General features: G+C 40.1%; 1 protein-coding gene across 10 annotated transcripts in view; it reads left to right on the top strand.

Annotated features, from left to right (window-relative positions):
- The window catches only part of ARHGEF28 (Rho guanine nucleotide exchange factor 28), a 109,753-nt gene that overhangs the window by 76,488 nt on the left and 13,135 nt on the right, over positions 1–20,130 (top strand). For 4 of the 10 annotated variants that reach the window (XM_032676555.1, XM_032676554.1, XM_032676552.1 and 1 more), the window contains exons 18-27: positions 619–695; positions 1,367–1,545; positions 2,199–2,299; positions 3,131–3,313; positions 5,829–5,960; positions 6,540–6,625; positions 9,984–10,022; positions 10,112–10,159; positions 11,937–12,416; positions 15,666–15,966. In XM_032676555.1, the coding sequence (XP_032532446.1) occupies positions 619–695; positions 1,367–1,545; positions 2,199–2,299; positions 3,131–3,313; positions 5,829–5,960; positions 6,540–6,625; positions 9,984–10,022; positions 10,112–10,159; positions 11,937–12,416; positions 15,666–15,966 (1,626 nt within the window). The remainder of the gene's footprint in view (positions 1–618; positions 696–1,366; positions 1,546–2,198; positions 2,300–3,130; positions 3,314–5,828; positions 5,961–6,539; positions 6,626–9,983; positions 10,023–10,111; positions 10,160–11,936; positions 12,417–15,665; positions 15,967–20,130) is intronic. The other 6 variants (XM_032676551.1, XM_032676550.1, XM_032676556.1 and 3 more) reach the window with 6 other exon arrangements.

Here is a 20,130-nt window from a genome sequence, read left to right as displayed (position 1 = left end):
AGTCTTACTTGCCCATTTTTACTGTTCACAGTATTGGCCATGGAAAATAACTCATGAAAAAATCAGTGGTAATGGGACATCTGCTGTAGAAAAGAAGTTCTGAAGCCACATTTGCCTGGAGCACAATTTTTACATACAAGCTCAGAACTGGATTTTTGGTGTTAATCACACAGTAGGGATTGGGGTTTTTTGGAGCTTAGTAATATTTGCTGTACAACTTTATAAAGCTGTCTGCTCATTATTATTCCAGAAATACTTTTACCAGTATAATACTGTGTTGTGAGTGTAGTTACAGCATAGACAAAGTAAAATTTGCATGAGAAAGTCATTCCCAGGTGAATGGCTTAGGGAAGCTGCGCTGACATTGGTGCAAGGACTTCTTTTCCTGGGCCAGTGCTCCAGCATGGTGCTCTGCCTGGGAGATACAAAGTGGTGATGTGCAAGTGCTTCATGCAGACCATTGGCTAATTCAGATATTTCCTGTTTAGTTTACTATAGAATTCTATGAGATATTTATTGATCAGGGCTTCTCCCTTTATAAAGATAAAATAAGAAATTATCTATAATTGTACTATCTTTAATTAAAACCCATTTTTTTCCTTTTCTCAAAATTTTAAGACACCTTGGCTCTGCTTCTAACTGATATACTATTGTTCTTACAAGAAAAGGATCAAAAGTACATCTTCGCAGCTGTTGTGAGTATATTATCAAATATTTGAATATATACATTGCACATTTATTTGTATATTTCTCAAAAGTTATGTCCTTATATAAGTTATTACCACATAATTTCTTTTTTTCTAAAACCCTGGTAGTGTATTCGGAACTGTAATATGTCAGTATATAGAATGTTAAGTTTATTTTCAAAAATAAATAATTTTTTTATGAAGAAGGATGAAAATAACAGAATTGTATTTTTAGTGTCATGCCTCATCTGATCGTGAAGGTGGGAAGTGATACAGGCTCTTTCAGTTGTCTAAAATAAGTATGAATTTCTGGTTTTGTAAAACAAACAGAAGAATAATTTTAACAGCAAATGTAGTAGTAAACACACATAAAAGATATGCAAGGTAATGAAGTTCCCAAAGTATATAAATATAAACATTATATGAATATTGTGTCTCCATATCATTGAGTCTCTGAGATTTATTTTTTAGCACATAGCCAGTGCTTTATTTGTTCATAAACACTATAACATATTTTAAAAAATAGCTTAAAAAGATGTCTGATTACTGAAAACTTTCAGTAATCTGACTTTACCAGGACTGGAATTAGTTCAATGAATTGAAAAATCATATTCTTCCTGAAGTGTGATGTTTGATAAGAAAGTCATTTGTTATGCATGTGCTGTGACTGTTTCCCTCAGGACCAGAAGCCTTCAGTTATCTCCCTTCAGAGGCTTATAGTAAGAGAAGTAGCCAATGAAGAAAGAGGGATGTTTCTGATTAGCGCTTCATCTTCAGGGCCTGAGATGTATGAGGTCCATACGAACTCCAAAGAAGAGCGTAACAACTGGATGAGGCATATTCAAGATGCAGTGGAAAGGTAGGGAAAAAGGGTTTTGGTTTTCATCCTGGTAGCCCAAAGCAGATGGGAGGTCAGTTGGATGTTCCCAACAGCGTGCTCTTTATTCTGCATTGCATCTGTGAGATTGGATTTTTCTCCAAGCTCAAAGTTCACGGATGCCAAAACCTCATCACCAATTCTACCAAACTTCTCATATTCCTTCTGATTTCCTACTGAAGCAGCAGACCCTTACCATTCCTTATCAGACATCCTTCTGAGCTACCTGCACCTTTGCCTTTGGCACTGGATGTTTTCCAGAGTCCTGCAGGTGTCCCTACAACCATTTTGAGAAAATGGTGAATCATGCCTGTTATCTTGGTGTCAGTGCCTTAAGAAAGGTAGGGAAGCCATTGCCTCTCATGGGGCCCAAGCTTCTGCTTAGGACAGCAAACCTGCGTGTGGGCCAGCCACCCATTTGCTACAGAATGCAGCCTTACCAGAATTAAAAAGAGTCAGTATGGTTTATGTCCACTTACTGCTTCTTAAAGAGGCTGACAAATGGCTTGCCTCTGGATTATTGCAAAAGTTGTTGCTGATGTTGTGTTTTGTTTATTGTGAACATAACACTGTGTTGAAGATTAATAGATGATAGCCAATTTTGCTTTGTCCACCTTTGTCTTTTATCTTTGAAGTTGTCCAGAGGAAAAAGAAGAAGAAGAAGTAAAAATGAGTGAATCTGATGAAGACAGGCGTATTGCTGAGGCCAAAGCACACAGAATTCAGAAATATCAAGGTGTAGTACCTTTTCTGCCACTCTGAGAGCTCTGGCATCAGGATGAATTAATAATGTGCCCAATATTGACTGATGGGTTCAAACTGGCTCAATAGGCAGAGTCGCAGCTGAGGTGGTCTGATGTTATGATGTGTGTATTGAAAGAGAAGCTTTTTTTTTTTTTTCCAAAGGGTTTAATGTTTTTTTCTACATTACCATGACCAGAAAAGAAAAATGGATGTTTTCAAAATAAACACTGAATTTCCCAGATTAGCCTCAGGACCAGGTAGTATTGTGTTTGTGGAAATACCTCAAATCTTCAAAATTGTGTGGCTTTGTGCTTGTTTATGCACTTTGCTGCTATTATTTTTATCTGAAACTATAGCTAATAGAGATAAATTCTGCTTCCTTGTTTCCCCTACATCTAACTCCCAATCTTTGTACTGTTGCGAGAAATTGCAGCAGTCTGTCCTGTAGAGAGCCACAGGGAAGGGCACCCTCTGCTGGAAGCAGGTGTTCTTTGATGTGGAGGCCCTGAATCCGTGCACCTGAGCCAAGTAATTTTCCAGGATGCAGCACTCACTTGTAATTGTGAGTGCAACAATGGGTAACTGAGGGCCCAAGAAGGTAGCCAAGGCCACCCGGTCAGGGTAGAGCTCTGGACCTCTATCAGGGTCTGTGCCAGCTTTCATTAGGATGGCCTATGGGATGAATTTGTTTCCTGGCCAGTTAAGAAAGGTTTAGCTTGAATTAGCAATATCTATGTGGCATAAAGCTTAGAAAGGTGAATGAGGAATGTGTTTCCCTGCAGGATAAAAAAATATTAATATGGTGTTCAATTTTGGTTGACAGAGTTGCTGAGTAACCAGGACCAGCAAATCTGCAATTATTTGGAAGAGAAGTTGCACTTGTATGCAGAACTGGGAGATATGTGTGGGTTTGATGATGTTCGTGTAGAACCTCACCTCCTTATCAAACCTGATTCAGGAGAAACTCCACAGGCTGCTCCATTGCTGGCAGCAGCACTGAGAGAAGGTGCGTTTGCGTGGGTAGAGTGGATTGGTGGCTCTTCACATGGACAGTGCGTTGTGTTGCAGTTCTGTCAAGTCTCAAGAACTGGCAGTGTCAAAACTTGTCAATGGATATTGAAATTTCTCAAGTTTATTCTTGTCAGATATAGGAGATGGAATCTACCAGACTGTAAAATAAGGGATGTTTAGTGCATAGCATCAAAAGTGAGCATGCAGGGAAATGGAGTTAGGTTGTTAGCTGTACTCCTTGCAGTATAAATCTGTGAAGCACATCAAAAGTTGCAGTATGATACTGCACTTGGTCCCTGACCTTCACCTACCTGGGCTAATTTGATGACACATCAGAATCATGTATGATCATATACAGACCAGTTCAGATCTACCAAGAAACACCTGCCAGAATCACAGTAGGAACTGTGCTTTTTCTGCTTATTATTTAACAGTGAGATGATAACCTTGGACCAGCTACAGTAATGTCCTCTGAAGAAAGGAAGGGAAGGAATGGTAATTGTAGATACCTTCCCTGGCTGGAACTTCAGCTAAACTTCTGTTAAACTCAGCTGAAAAGAATTCTGGTAAACTGAGCCCTAATCACCTAAATTGAGACCTGTGTGCTACTAACAACATTTCAAGTGATAAAGCAGTGAAGCCTGGTCTCCATCATCATTATAAAACCAGAGTGCTTTTTATTGATAAAATTATTAAACTTGTGTAGGTAATATAAATCTGTGATGCAACAGTAAATAGTTAAAATGGCAGCCTATACTTACACACACTATTCTGCCCACTTTTTTATTTTTCACTTTCTCTCATGCTTTTGTTGATGTTGATGATGTCTTGGATTTCAGTACTCTACAGCACTCTGTGGGAGCTTACAGTTGTTTACAGTGCAGACAATTTATGGGGACAATTTTCCAGGACAGAAATAGCCCTGTAAGCTATTAGACTTACAGAGTCTAATAGCAGACTCTGTAAGAATAAAGCATTGCTCACAGCAGAGAAGAACAGAATTACAGAGGGCTTAAGCAAATTAGATATACACAAATCCATGAGATGAGATGAGATAAATCCAAGACTTCTTAGAGAGCTTGTTAATGTTGTTGTGAGGCTGTTTTCTGTCAGCTTTAAAAGATCACAGAGATCAGGAGAGGTTCTTGATGACTTGAAGAAGGCAAGCCTCACACTTCTCTTCAAGTAAGAATATATAGGGAACTACCAAACAGTCAGTCTCACCAGCATCTCTGAGATGGTGATAGAGAAAATCCTCCTGGAAGCCATTTCCAAGAACATGAAAGACATGAAGGTGATTTGGAACAGCCAGAGATTAACAGATTAATCTAGGGCAAGTTGTGTCTGACTAGCCTGCTGGTTTTTATGATGAGAGAACAGGGTACGTTGGTTACCTTGACATCTGTGAGACCTTCAAATTACCTGCACTGGCTGTAGTATCCTTACATATGAACTGTTGTGAACTGCTTAACTGGATGGAAAACAGGCTGGACTGCTGAGCTGAAGGGGTTGTGATCAGTCATATGATGTCTGGCCAGTAACAAGTTATTAGGGGATTCCCTTAGGGATGGATTTGGAGACCAGTACTGTTCAACGTATTTATTAATGCAGCTAACTATGGGATTGAGCACACTCTTAGCAAATTCATGACTGTCATTGAATGAGGTGGGATGTTTAGTGTGCTGGAGAGACCTCTACAAATTGGGAGAATGGGCTAAGAGGAACATCTAGGCATTTTACAAAGACAAGTGCAAAATCCTGCATCTTGGGTGGAGTAATCCTGTGTATTGGTCCAGGCTGGACACTGACTAGATAGAAAACAGCTTTGTTTAAGCGGACCTGAAAGTCCTACTCGAGAACTGATTGACCATGAGGCAGCAGTGTGCTCTTGTGGCAAAGAAGGCCAACTGCTTCCTTGGCTGGTGCAATAGAAGGAGAGTTGCCAGCAAATTGAGGGAGGTGCCATGAAGTAGTGCTGGGCTTCTCTGGACAAGAGAGACATTGACAAAGTGGAGCAAATCCAGTGAAAGGCACCAGGATGACTAGGGTGCTGGAGGACATGACATCTGAGAAAAGCTGAGGTAGCTGGCTTTGTGGGGTCTCATTACTGTCCACAGCTGCTTAATGGGAGAATACAGAGAAGCCAGGTTTTTTGCAGAGTCATGTGATGATAAAAGAAAAACACTTGGGTGAGATGCAACAGTCAGATATTGGAACACCTGCAATTCCAGTTAGCTGAAAGGAAAAATTATGTGCCATGGGGGTGTTAAAAACTGGAAGAAGTTGCTCAGGGAGGCTGTGAAATCACCATCTTTGGAGGAGTTAAGAGCTTGTATTTGGAAAGCTCTGAGAAGTGCAATTTAGTTTGACCAACTTTAAGTCAGATGTTGGACTAGAAGACCGCTGAAAGTCCCTTACGAGCTAAATTATTCTATGGTTCTATGCCATTGATTTATGCATTAAGGGGCTATTTACAGGGCCTCTGTAATTCAGCATGTTTTCCTCTTTAGTTGAAAGTCTCCGTGAAGCTGTCATAACATCACATGTGAGCCAAACAGACAGATCACCAGAGGAAAGTATTGAGGAAATAAGTGTGAAGCATAGATTTACTGCCAATGAAATCTTGGAATCTCTTCTGGATGGTGAGTAAAATTTGATACTTTTACATATTCAGAGTGCTAAAACAATTGATACTGGATTGTTTTTTTGGAAAGTTTCTCAGTCTGTGGCAGAATCAATAACAAATAATACAATAAAAATTGTCTTTAGGCAGGTGCTCAAATAGTATAAATTGTCATATAACTTGGTTGAAGGTATGCTTTCTTGTCATTGTTGCTCAGCTCCACAGCAAATCTATATTGCGGTATAGGCCGTTTCCCAGGTTAGCTACTTTTTGTCAGGAGGCCTGAAACCAGGATTGACATTCCAATAATTTCAATTGTAAAAGGTAGCATGAATTTCTTACAAAAATATTGCAAATAAAGTCCTGTGAAATCGTGCTAATTTTTAAGGTAGAAAAACTGGATTATGCCATATGTGCCATCCTGGCTTCCAAATTTGTTTTTACCCAGCCTAGAATCCATTTTGTGATGCCAAATTATGTCAATCTCTATTTCAGCATCCTGTAAGTAACTGTAAAAAAGGATGCCACCTTCTGTTTTTCTAATCAGGATATACTTTGATACCTTTCTTTTACATGTTCTTGGGGCTTTATTTGTTAGATGCAGAAATAAAAGAAGCTGCAGAATCATCAGAAATTGATCTCAGTGTTGAAAAGGAAATGGCAGGTGCCAATCTTGAGAATAAGGTATTGTAATCAATTTTTCTTTCTGCATTGCACATAGCATTCTGAGCACTGGGCATGTACATGCTGTCCAAATTTTTATGGTGTATCTAAAGGCTGTTCTAAAACAGAAGGCATGGGATAGGCATATTTCACTCAGATCCAGATAATTCAGTTTAATAGAGGACACTGAAATTAATAGTAAAATTTTGAAAAGCAGTCGTAAACGATCTGCAGAACAATTTTCCTGCCAGACTTACAGATCAGGGAGTTGTAATAACAGGCAGTGCTTTCAAACCACTGGTTCAGGCCACTCAAAGCCTCCTCCTTGTCTGTTGTCATTCAATAGATGCATGTCTATGGAGCAGACAATAGTGTTCCCTCTACTCCCTCCTCCTATCCATAAGATAGTGAAAGTCTCCTGCAATGACAGAGACCTCAGCTAATGCAAGGAAGACTTATGCATTGGAAGAACTTCGTTCTAAGAACAGGCACATAAAATAGGATAGGTTTTCTTACACCAACTTGCTTCAGAATTTTGAATTAAAACAAAATTAAGCAGTTAGAAAATAGAAGAGAAATTTCCCATTTTTCAAAGTTCTATGAGCAGATCTGGGGAAAAAAAGCAAGATCAAAAGTCAGTACTGGACAAAATTAGGAATGATAAATTACATGTAGCAGTAGAGTGTTGGAGTAAGCAGTGTGAATTACTGTGTGGAAAAAGTGAACTGTAATTGAGTAGTTCTTAGGTAGAGAAGAAAGACCACAAAAGGAACAAAGGGAAGAGACAAGAACAGAAGATAAGTAACTTGAAAAGGAAATTAAGCTTCTCTAGAAAAGGAATTACTTAGCATTAACATACTGTCTTTTCATCAGATCTGAAAGGAGGCTTGTGTGCCTGAAACCTTGGGTTTGTTTGTTTGTTTTCTGTATCTGGAAGACTTTTGCTAATACACTAATTTCCTGATAACCTGGCCTTATTTTGAACTCTAGATCATCCTATTTACCAGTCTACTGTGTTAGAAGGGAGAAGGAAGAAGACTGTGAGTGGAAACAATGGGTTGAAAACAAAAATCCAAGTGAGGGAGCAGAGAAGCTAGGTGAAGAAAAATAAAACAACCTAACAGAGGGTAGAGGGGCTCAGATCGAGCCCATTAAAAGTTCCAGTAGCTCCACATGAAAACTTTGCCAATGAGGTTATAGAGAGGATAGAGTCAGACTTTTCTCAGAGGTCTACAGCAAAAGGATGAGCGTCCAAGCTGCAGCAAGGGAAATTCTGACTGTATATAAGGAAAAAAATGCACCTCAAGGATGAGCAAGCAGGAACAGATTGTCCAGAAAGGTTTTGAGGGTCTCTGTCCTTGGAGGTTTCCTGGATTTGACTGGAGAAGGACTTGAGAAACTTCCTCTAATCTATTTTTATTTGAAGCTATCCCTGCTCAAAAAGCTGAAGGGACCTGCACCCAACTCTTCCACCCTGTCATTATCCTATTATTCCACACCAAGTCATTATCCTGTTATTTATGGCCTATTATTTGAGCAAGGCTTGTGTCACATCTTACCATGTCAGAATCAGACTTACCAGGAGGTGGCAGAATGAGCAAAGAGGCAAGGCAAGGGTTTTCCAGGGTGATGGTTGTTCTGCCCTCTGTCAGTAGCTGGGTGTGCAGTCTTGGGATTGTGGAGTGCCAGTTCTGGACTCAGCCCAGCTAGCCTGGGAAAACAGAAGCTGAGACAGGCTGAGCAAGAGTTTCTAGCTTGGGGATTAGATGCTGACTAGGCACTGGAAGGGAGAGCATTGCCTCTGAAACTTGAGAGGTCCCAAGCCGGTAGCTGTGAGAGATGGTCACCTGTCTCCTTACTCCTGTCTTGTAAACACACCCCTGCGGGAGTTGTCCAAAGCACAATGTAAAATGCTCTGGGATCTGACTGTCCTCATGTCTCTGAACCAGGGTGCTGGGGAACAGTGGCAGGGAGGCGGTGATAGCCCTAAGCACAGTTAAACACCTGAAATTATTGCTTTGCTCCTAGCTTGACTTACAGGGCATATGCTGAAGCTGTAGTGGTGCAGCAGTGATGCTGCTGTCACCTGGTCAGCTCAGCTAAACCTACCTCAGCCTCATTCCCTCATTGCTTCAGTGGTGCAGTGAGAGGACCACAGGCACTGGGGCTGGCAATTTGCAGCTCCTTGATCAAGCCAAAGCCAGTTAAGGCTTCCCTCTGCTACACATTTTTTTCAAATTAGAAAGGGCTTCAAGATCTGAAAGAAACTCTACTCTTGTTCAGTGTGTGGGCTCTACTTTGTGCACTCCCTCATCCTTCCAGCATCACCCTTTTTCTCTCTCTCTTGGCTTTGCTCTGCCTCCTTGCCTGCTACTCACTGTCCAGCAAAGGGAAAGCAGAGCTGCTTTGTACCTGTCCTTGTGCTGCACAGAGACATCTGTGCAAAATCTGCTGTTTCTCATAGCAGAGCTGAGCAGTTTTACGGCTTGTGGATGCAATGAGGAGGAGGAGATGAAGATCTGGAGGGGGAATGGAAGGAAATACCGAAGAGAGATAATGTGAGAGAAAGGAGTGGAGGAAATGCTGCAGCTGGTGTTCCCTTTCCCCCATGCATGTCTGCTTTGAGCTGTGTTTGGAAGCCTGACCTTTTTCATCTTCATTTTCGGTTATTGCAGCTAAATGTAGCAGATGCTTTGCTCTCTGTGGTGTTAAATCAGACTCAGTAGAGAACTTAGGAGAATCAGAGAGAAAACAAATACTCCTCAAACCCTGCTCTGCTCCTATGAAAAAAGAAAAAGTGTGGAAAGTGTGAAGTGGCTGTACCTTGCTGCAGGGGCAGAGTAGTAACCACGCTACTGCGTTTTGTAGAACATACTGGGCAAGCATCTTGCAGAACATCTAAGGCATTTGCCATAACCCACTGACATGACTCCTGCTAGTTTCTTACTGTGTTAGTATCTGTGTTGTTGAAGAGTCTCATGCTGTCTCATCCTACTGTAAGTAACCTAAACCTACTGTGTTGTATATACAGAGGTCTGGTTACTGTCTTTCAAAACTGTCAAGTAAACAACGAATGAATGGAAGTGTCTTTTCTGTGTAGCATTTGTCACAAGAGATTAAAACTGTGGATGAAATATTTTTATTTTTACAGTTGTGCTTAGAATCTCTAGTGATTTCCATGGAAACTCCAGTGTTCATGAATTATTAGCCTTCATAGGTTACTGCTTCTGTTTTTTTCACATAGCCACAGAAAGGTTTGACTCAGCACTGCATTTCTTGGAAATATGAATATCTCTACTAGTTAAAAAAAAATAATTACCTAGATGATACAATTTTGAAGTTAAAACCTACTTTTTAAAGCAACATATTTTTATTTTAGGAAGGAAGTATGAATTTCAAAGGATATACAGGCACAGAAGTGAGTTTATTTAAACCTCAGACACAATGTATTAACTATATAGTTCACAGTGGTCAAAGCTTTGAAAATCCTTCTCTTTTATTTTCTAGATTGTACAAGCAATCCAGAACTTAACCTGTCTCTTGTACAGCATACAGGTGACTATTCCACTGCTAACTTTATAGAGTAATTAGTCTTAATAATTTACTTCTTAAGATTTGTCTTCATGTCGCCCTACTTTTAGACATTACATCGCTGCATACTGATCTCTACTGATTATTGCATAAGTTGTCATAGAATATATTTGTAGTCTACATCAGTGGTGGGTTTCTGTTAAGAACTGAGTAGTGCTTACTTGCTTGAAGATCAGGCCTCCCTCCCAGAAAAGGATGTTTGTACAGTCTAAAAATCTAGTAGGAAAGTAGAATGATGGCCCTAATTGAACTGATCTCATTTCACATACAGATTTCTGAAATTATAGTACAAAATATTGAAAAATTTTAGTATTTTCTTTTGGGTGTTCTTCTGGCTAGTAGTAAACAGAGGCTCTGCCACTTAGATAGGAAACTCAACACATTTTAGATATTTCAATCTCAATTAAATACTTTGTATATTCTGTAGGTCCTTAGTTTGAAGTGTTTTCCTCTTTTATGCTAACTTTGAATGTTTTAACTTACTTTTTCTTATTTAGATGCAGTTTTATAATTTTATTTTACATTTTTAATTTGAGTGTGCTTTAATTTTTAGACCCTATTGACATTAGCATATTTCATAAAAATTCTGGAAACCTTGGGCTTAGAATTTAAGTGGATTGAAGCAATGCAAAAGCAAAATAAAAAGCTTGTAATTCAGGCAAAATTTTTGAATAATTGAAAAATGGGGATAATAAAATAAGGCTTGGGTTCATGCCTTGATTGTTCAGACCATGAACTGGCAGTAAGGTGCAGAGAAACAAGCAGAGGATCCTGTCCTTGCCCTGTTTACAGATCACTGGAACTAACCTAATACTGGAGGGAGAGCCAAAGAAAGTGGGGATTGCACATTGCATAAAGTTAAAAACTTTCTGGGGTGAACAGCATGGGGCAATGGGGGTGTGGGAATTCTCTGGGAATATCTGCTGAAATAGATTCCCATGCCAGCTCTTGAAGATAGACGGTGCAATAAGTGCTTTAGCAGATCTAGGGCTTTCTTGCTTTTCTTTCTTCTTAATCCCAGCTATTTATTTTTGTGTTACTGGAGGGTGTCACAATCTTTAATGCAAGCAATGTCACAACATTCTTGTGAAGGATGGAACATAGAGCCCTCGACTGTAAAATAGAAACTTCAGATTTCAAATTACTACTATACTGCAGATTATGCTTGTACTGATACCTTGATCAGGTGTGTGTAGTGGTATGGTCCTGGTGACATGGCTCTGTTGACAGGTGTAGGACTGATGTTATTTAGATTGTGGTGCTGCAGGTTAGAAAGGGGAGCCTTGGGGTTGGAGTGAGCTGTGCTGGAAATAGTACGGTTTTATGTGTATAAGGCACATTAGGAATACTTGGGTGAGTATAGCATTCCCAATGCCTTAATGCTCTCTTTACCCATGAAAAATCATTTTTTCTATGTGTTTTAATATCCTCTAACAGAACAGGACCCCAGCTGTAACTGAAGTGCATATCCACAGCTGTAACATAAACATGTATAGTAATACTAAGTGTAAACCAGAACCATGTTAAAAGTACTCAAAACAGTTGAGCTAGAAATAGCTCTTTGTAAAGGCATGATCACAGAATATTTTGTACTTGCTTGAGGAATTACCCCCCAAAAAGTATTAAGCACTGCTATTACAAGAGGTTGGAGCATTTTTATATAATGATTCTACGTAAAAACACAGCAATGGATTAATGCTGATATTTAAACATTTGTGTCTGATTTGGTTGTGGGACCTAGGCAGCACTGGCTATCCAGGACAGCCACAGAGAGCTCCATAGGTTACTCCTGCAAGAGAATGAGAAGACTGGTCGGGGCCATGGTTCTCGGCTAAACGTCCTTTTGGAGCAAGAAAAATATCGGAATCTGGAAAAGCAAAGGGTGGAACTGGCCAACATACACAAATTGAAGCAGCAGTTTCAGCAAGAGCAGCAGCGATGGCTGCGTGAATGTGACCAGCGGCAACGGGAGTGGGAGGCACAGGAGGCCTGTCTGGGGCAGCGGGAGCAAGAGTGTGGGTGCAAGGAGGAGCTGCTGGAAAGGAGCCAACAGAGACTGGCACTGCAGCTTCAGGAGTACCAGCAGAGCCTGGAGAGGCTCCAGGAGGGCCAGAAGATGGTGGAGAGAGAAAGAGACAATGTGAAAATGCAGAAGAAACTCCTGTGGCACTGGAAGCATGGTCAGCAAAGCAACCTGTTTTCATCTAGAGTGGTCAATGAGGTATGTTGGTTCCCCACTGTAATTGTAACCCTGATTGCAGACTTATAGACTTGCCTTGATAAATAGCCCAGTACGTCTTGGATTTTGTTGGTTGTTAATGTAACAAGTGAGCATGTGGGAAACTGGAGATTCAGGCATATCCAAGGATTTTTTTTGAATCTCAGGAAGTTTAACCAGGGAAAGTGCAAAGTCCTGCCCCTGGGAAGGAGCAACCCCAGGTACAGTAGATCTACACCAACTGGAAACCGGCTTGACCCTCTACAACTACCTGAAGGGAAGTTGTAGCAAGGTGAAGGTTTGGCATCTCTCCCAGTGGTGCTAGTGACAGGACAAGAGGAAATGGCCTCAAGATCAGGAAGAATTTCTTCACTGAAAGGGTGGTCAGGCATTGGAACAGGCTGCCCAAGGAGGTGGTGGAGTCACCATCCCTGGAATTGTTCAGGAAACATGGCATTTTGTACTGTGGTTTAGTTGACCATATGGTGATGTTTGGTCAAAGGTTGGACCCAGTGATCTTGGAGGTCTTTTCCAGCCTTAATGATTCTTTGATTCTGTGAAAAGGACATGTGGATCCTGGGGGTCCATGTTTAACATGAGCAAGCAACATGACCTTGATATAAAGGTGGCAGATGGTCTTCAGGGCTGCATTAGGCAAAGTATTGCTAGTAAGTCAAGTGAGGGGATCCTTCTTCTCTTCTCTGGCCACCTGAAGTACTATGTTCAGTCTGGCTCCCCGGTACCAGAAAGAGCTATGGGGTGGAGAGGGGGGTGAAGGTGGGAGAGAAGGTGTGATGGATGTCCAGTGAAGTGCCACAAAGATGTTTGGGCCATCTCTTCAGTGAGGAAAGGCTGAGACTGTTCAGCCTGGAGAATAAATGATTCTTGTTAGTGAGGGTTCTTATTCATCTATATAAATACCTAAATGGAGGGTCTAAAGAAAATGGAACCAGGTTCTTTCCAGTGGTGCCCAGTGACAGAACCAGAGGGAATGGGCACAAACAGAAACCCAGAAGGTTCCTTTTGAACATCAGGAAACACTTTTTTCCTTTGAGGGTGACTGATCCCTGGCACAGGTTGCCTAGGGGGATTGTAGACTCTTCATCATTGGAGATATTCAAAAGCTGCCTGGACACTGTCCTGGGCAACTGGCCCTGCCTGAGCAGAGGGATTGGACTAGATGACCTTCAGAGATCCCTTCCAACCCAAACTGTTCTGTAATTTTAAGCTGGATGCCCTACAAAAAACAAGGCTGATGTTCCTTAAATTGAGGCAACGAAATTTTAAATGTGAGAATCTGTGCTTTATTCTGTTTTGCTACTGTGTTTTCAAGATACATTGTGTCTCTGTATCTTGTAGGAAAGCTAAAATATTATAATGCTTAGGCATATATGGTTTTAATGAAGTTTTTGATTGTTGTCCTTGTTCCTGGACCACAGCACTGTCTCCAGTGAAGAAAAGGGGCACCTCCAGGACTAGCAAACACCAAGCTCTTGTGACCCCCATGTGTCAGGCCCTGCCGTCCTGTTCCCCTGAAAAAAGCAGCCCCTCAGGGGAAGAGGTTGGTATGTGGCTCCATCCCTGACAGCATAAATCCTTGGAGATGGCCATTATTAGGGGGTGCAATTTAAAGTAGCTCTGAAGCTGCTTGAGGGTTTAACACTAAAAACAATGACGTTTTTGTTGAAGGTGAAGGGTACAGTCTGGCTCTGAAGGTGGCTGTCTTGGTGCTCACCTGCCAGGTGGGACCTCATCTCTAATCCCCTCCTCAATGGGTACAGTGTTGGTTTCCATTACTGTTCTCTAAAGCATCTGAAATTCAAAACATTTTGTCTGGCTTTTGCATATACTGAAAGCTCACTGACCCAAACAACTTCTTTTTTCCCCTCACGTTCACGTTTTCACAAGAAAATCTGTAGAGCTTTTCTTCAGGCCATCACCACCATAGTTTTTCAGCTGGCACCCATAACAGGCAGAGACCATTTGGTGTCTAAGCCTGTGTCTGCCTGAGGGTTGAAGGATTGGCCTCTGACCTCCCCCTTTTCATCCAGCCTCTGTGAACATCCTGTGAACATGACTTAGCCGTATACATGCTTGCCAGGCCAAGCAGCAGACACTTTTTACTAGTGTAGCATGTGGTACCATTTTGACTTGTTTGGCAGTGCTTAAGAAGTGGATATGAAAGCAAAACTGAACTTGCCCATCAGCTTTAAAGGATGCGATTTCTACAATCTTTTGAGGAGGGGAAGCTGAAGCTTGATTGCCTGATGCAGGATCGCACAGAGAGGCAAAATTATTAAATGCTGAGTGTCAGACAGTGGTAGTTCTTGTAATCTAGTATTTAATTTGTAAGACTAGTTGTATTTTTATTACAAGTAGACTGTGTGGCTTTGTAGCTGTTTCTTGAGATTGTCTTTGGCCTGTGTTTTCCACTACCATACTCCTTGCTGCAGCAGAGATAGCTGAGTGGTTGCCAGTCAGCCAGTTTTGCCAGCCCACTGTTTTTTTATGATACTGAACCTAGGTAGTTTTGAGTGACCAAATGTTGCAGTAACTCACACTACTACGCCTGCTTTTTTTGTGATCTTGGCCTTAACAAACACCTACAGGCAAAGGGTCTGCAGGATTTGCATTTTCGGCCCCTGGGAGCCATGGTTTGCTTGCTGAAAGCTGTTTACCATCCCTAGGTTGACTGCTACTGTCCTGTTCTCTGTGATTACCTGTCTATGTGAGGCACAGTGTTATTTTTGGATTGCAGAGTACCCAGATTTACATATGTGAAGTGGTACCTTGTTCATCCGTAAGTCAAAATATCCTCTGAGAGGAGTCGTCAGAGCTCAGTGCATCACAACAAGAGTAGCAGTCCTTCATTATTTGTTATTTTGCAATTATTACTTGTTTTGAGGTGAGCTAAGGCAAGATCTGCTAGGTTATTGCTGTTTATTCCTGAACATACATCAAATTTATCATGTTTGAGGTTAACGTCTGGCAAATTAGGTGACTATTTGCTATGAATTCTCATTCTGTGTGGCAGTTACTTTTATGTATCTTGGTATAAAGATTCTTCAGGATGATAGTCACAGTCATACGCTTTAGTTTCAGGTAGTGAGGAGCAGGGAGTTGGACCCTATGATCCTTATGAGTCTCTTCCAACTTGAGATATTCTGTGATTCTATGATTCTGTTGCTCAGCAAAGGTGAAAATGCTGTTTTCTGTTTTGTTTATTTTTATTTTTTTTTCCCCCTTCTGCAGATAATGGGACATAATCAATTGGACAGCTTAAATGGTGAAAATGAATTCTACCTCAATGAAGCTGTAGTATGTGTGTCTTTAAGGAGTCTCGACAGATCAGATTCTTCTCTTGTTTATGAAGATGGTGTGTTTGGGCTGAATATCTCAAATTCTGATGTAGCAAGGACTAGTGAAAATCAGGTGGACCTCAAAATGGACACTTCTTGTCAGCCAGCATTAACCAGTGCACTGTGGAAATCCACTGGTCCTTACCAGCACGTGTCTCTTTCCTGCAAAAACAACAAGGATTCCTTTAATAATGGTAATTAACACTTTATTTAATTAAGAAGTAGTATGAGCGGTTTGTCATCTCTCAGGATGAATAGTTCTAGGAACAAAGACATTTTGATATTGGTGGAAGCAATACATTTTGATAAAACAATTGCATGCCTCTATGCAAGCTTTTTGAGGGTAGATGAGAAAGAAAGCAGAACAGAAGTACAGAAAACTTTTGTAAGAACCCACAAAACTCCTATTTATGTCTGTGTAACAGTACTCAGAATTTGTTCTCTGCAAATCTTTTTCCAAGGCTACTTTTTTTTTCTTTCTGTGAGCTGAAGTCACTCTTTTTTCAAGTGCATTTTATTGTTTTAGAGCATGTGTGCATTACTTCATGATTTCTGGTTAGAATACCTCTTGATTTACCATCCTGGAATGATAATCAGTGTTCAAGTACCCTTTTCTTTCTTCACTGAAAAATAAAAATATCTTGAAAGACTCTTAGTTGTGAACAGAAAAATTATATCACTTCTAAGGGATAATGTAATCTTTGTCAATAAGCTATGTTACTAAAAATAGCTCTTTCTGCATTATCTTTCTTTATTCTTGTATTTTACCAGAACCTCCAAAGATATGTAGGTTGCATGGCAGTTATTGATGGTGGCTACCAAAATGAGAGGAAGAGGCTGCCTATTTGAGCACTGCATTGCATTGAAAATTCTTTGAAATACTTAAAAATACACTAATGAGAAACTCTAAACTGTCTGGGATTTATTTCTTGTGTTGCACAATGTTAGTTTTGATCGAACTTCTTTCATTAGTGTGAGAGGTAGAGCAGCATGTAAAAACAAACACAACAGCTAAAAGTCTTAGGGGACAATGGTGCACTTTTGGTGTAATAGATTAAGTAATCTGCTGGGGTTTTCCTGCACAGTTGTGAAATTCAGGGGAAACATGGCAAGTCAACACTGCAGCAGTACCTGAGCTCCCCTTTTCCTGCAACTGGCAGTGCAAAATAACTTCTGTTTTCACACCAGCTTTGTGTAGGTCAGGTCATAGCAAAGGCCAGTGGGCAGCAGAATTAGGAGTTGAAAACATACACAGTCTCAATGGATTTTAATTGTCTTAGAGCCTTGATTAAGGAACTTGTGCCTTAGTATTCTTTGTGATGTATTAAGCAGGCATCCACCACAGCCTTATTAGTCCTTGGTACATGGGTTGCCGAAATAGCATTTTATAATCAAAGGTAGGGCAGACTAGTCACATCACCAAAATCAGCAAACCAAGCTGATTAGTAAAAGAGATTAATATTTCTAAAAATGCCTAAATAATTAGCCTGGTGAAACTCGTTCTAGTTTGACTGAAGTTGTCATTTTAGTGATAGGTTAGCTAAGCTAGTGCAAATTTGAAAAGGAACACATATGTGGGTTTAAACTTCTCAAAAATATCTTAGCTTGCATTGGCAAGCATTCAGATGCAAGCTAACCAATACTTTCTGTTGAGCCCACATGAGAGAATCTGGTTTAATTAAACTGGCTTGTACCAGTTTAATTGCACTGATCTTAAGATAACCTGGGGGAGCTTCTGTATATAAAGACACCTACGATGGACCAGCTTTGTGTTAAGCTGTTGTCAGTTCATCTTGTGTAGACATCCTTATCTTGCCCTGGTAACAGGGCACCAAGGCAGTCCCAGCAGCTTGGGGACCAGCACTGGCTACAAAGCCTGTCCAAAAGGCTAGCAGGCTAGTATAAGTCTCTGGCTAATTCATGTCAGTAAAACCTGCAGTTAGTTACTGCCTGCATGGTGCCACAAGGTGCCTTATGCAAAGGAGTGAAGCAAATCCTTGCAGCATCCTCATGGTGCAGATGATGCTGTCAAGCCTACCAGTGAGTGCATTGCTGGAGCAGGCAGGGCTGGAAGCCTCTCCCTAGAGGGATGTACTGTCGCATTCTAAGTTGCATTTGTGATTCAGGTGACAAGTATTTTATGCTCTGATCGTGCAGTGCATGAGACTGCATGGTTCAGACTTGCTTCTGTCATGCATCAGGAGCCACTCCACAGGGAGTGGGGAATGAGAAGAATTCTAAACTTCCCCCTAAAAGACAGATGGCATACAAAGCCCTAGGAAATGGCTCTGCACATGAAAATTAAGTAGATAGCTTGTTCCTAAGCTATGTGAATCAAATTGAACAGTACAAACATTTCATACAAGGAAGCTGATTTTCTTTTTGCTGGGTATTTTTGGCTGTGCTTTTTCCCCAGAGAGTTTAGGAGAGTTTAAGATCTCTGACCTTGTGCCTCCACTTCCTTACACCTCTGCAGCATATAGTCAGTTCTGATCACTGTGAAGGAAAACCAGCTGAGATCCAATGAAAGACTAGAAAATATTTGAAAGTTAGCTGAAACTTTTAATATTTTCATGTGGTGAATGTTTCATAATGTTTTCATGCATTTTTCAACCAGCTTTATTTGTAAAGTCTAGTAATCATACTTCAAAAAACATTTCTAAATAATAAGTAAAAATAGAACTAAGAAACAAATACTGAGTATGGTTTACTGTATATGTCTACATACCACATACATACCTGCCAGACCCAATGTATATTTAAAGCTTTTTGTATACACAAAAGGAATTTCTTTATTTGATTAATTTTCCCACAATTATTAGGCATTCTGTAAGAAGTTTGCCCTGTCAAAAAAACCCTTTAAATTATTTATAGAGAAGCACCACCTGAATATATTTCCAAGGAGTTAATCACACTGCATTCTACCATATGTTATGTACTATTCAATTAAACTTCATAAATATCCACAAATGGAAACAGTTACATTCCTCCAGTGCATAATTTTCCATTTATATTTTCTAAGGTAAGACATATGTCTCTTCACATAGGTAACATCATGATTATATATCATTGTTTTATGTGTATGGGAGGGAACTATACCAAAGACCTTCAGGCAAGTTCCCACAAAGCTGAAACTGGCACAAGTACACTCTCTAGAAAAGGTGTGTCAGTCAACAGGAGGAAAATATGATTGAAAGAAAAATGTGTTAATGCTTTACGCTAATGGTTATGAAATTATCTACATGAAAGAAGACAAGTACTTTGGCTTCAGGAATCGGGAAGTATAGGTTTTGTGTCAGACTAGATGGAGAATTCAATAAATTATTCTTGCATTTAATTGACATGTCAGGTTACCTAGCTGAAGTGATGCCTTAGGATTTACCTGTGAATTCACCTCTTTGATTTCAGGAATCAGTGCAATTTTAATTCTTTTGAACTTTGAAGTGAACAGCATTGTTTGCTGATGCTACCTTTAACTTCTTTTATTCAGATGCTGTAGCTACAGAAATAGAGTTGAAAAGTGATAGATCTGGAAAACTGCACTGGATTGAGGGAGGGTTTTTTCCTCAGACATTTAGCATGAAGGATCTTTATGTGTGGTATAGTGAAAAACATAGTTTAAATCTTTATGGGGAATGTACAAAAATCTGTAACATCCAGAAACAGCCAAATGCAAAACTAGGGAGCAAAAATAGGACTCAATTTGAATAATATAATTTTAATATTTTTTAAAGGACAGAAATTTGTACATATATACATATAAGCAAACTAGATAGTTTGATTTTAGAAAAATAATCAATTTATTGTGGTTTCCATCAAAGTGAATGGTTTCTAGACATGTAAGATATTTGATTTACAATAGAAAAAAACAAAAATTCCAGAAACAATGTGTAGTATCCTATAACTCCATTGTTTTTCCTTATTCTTTATATGAAATTTCCTTCCTATTTCTGAAGGCAAATTGTGCTAATGGTGGTTGCTTGGTTGAACCTGTTCTTAATACTGTAGATCACATTCATTTGCTTTGGTTTTCCATTGGTAATTTAGATGAGGTTTAGAACAGCACATTTTTTGTCTGTGTGCTGGTTTTGGCTGGGATAAGTTAATTTTCTCCACAGTGGCTGTGTTTCGGATTTGTGCTCAACACAGTGTTGATAACATAGAGATGCCTCTGTTATTTCTGAGCAGTGATTACACAGAGCCAAGGCCTTTTCTCCTTTTTGGACTGACACAGGAGTGTACTGGCAAGGAGACTGGGGGTATATGGGAAATTAGAAGGAGACGCAGCTGGGAGGGGTGACTGCAACTGACCAAAGCGTATTATTCCAGACCATATGACATCATGCTCAGTATGTAAT

Source organism: Chiroxiphia lanceolata, chromosome Z (assembly GCF_009829145.1).
Source record: "Chiroxiphia lanceolata isolate bChiLan1 chromosome Z, bChiLan1.pri, whole genome shotgun sequence".
NCBI classification, from domain to species: Eukaryota; Metazoa; Chordata; class Aves; order Passeriformes; family Pipridae; genus Chiroxiphia; species Chiroxiphia lanceolata.
The sequence above is the reverse complement of the archived record's forward strand: the minus strand, read 5'-3'. Positions and strand labels throughout refer to the sequence as shown.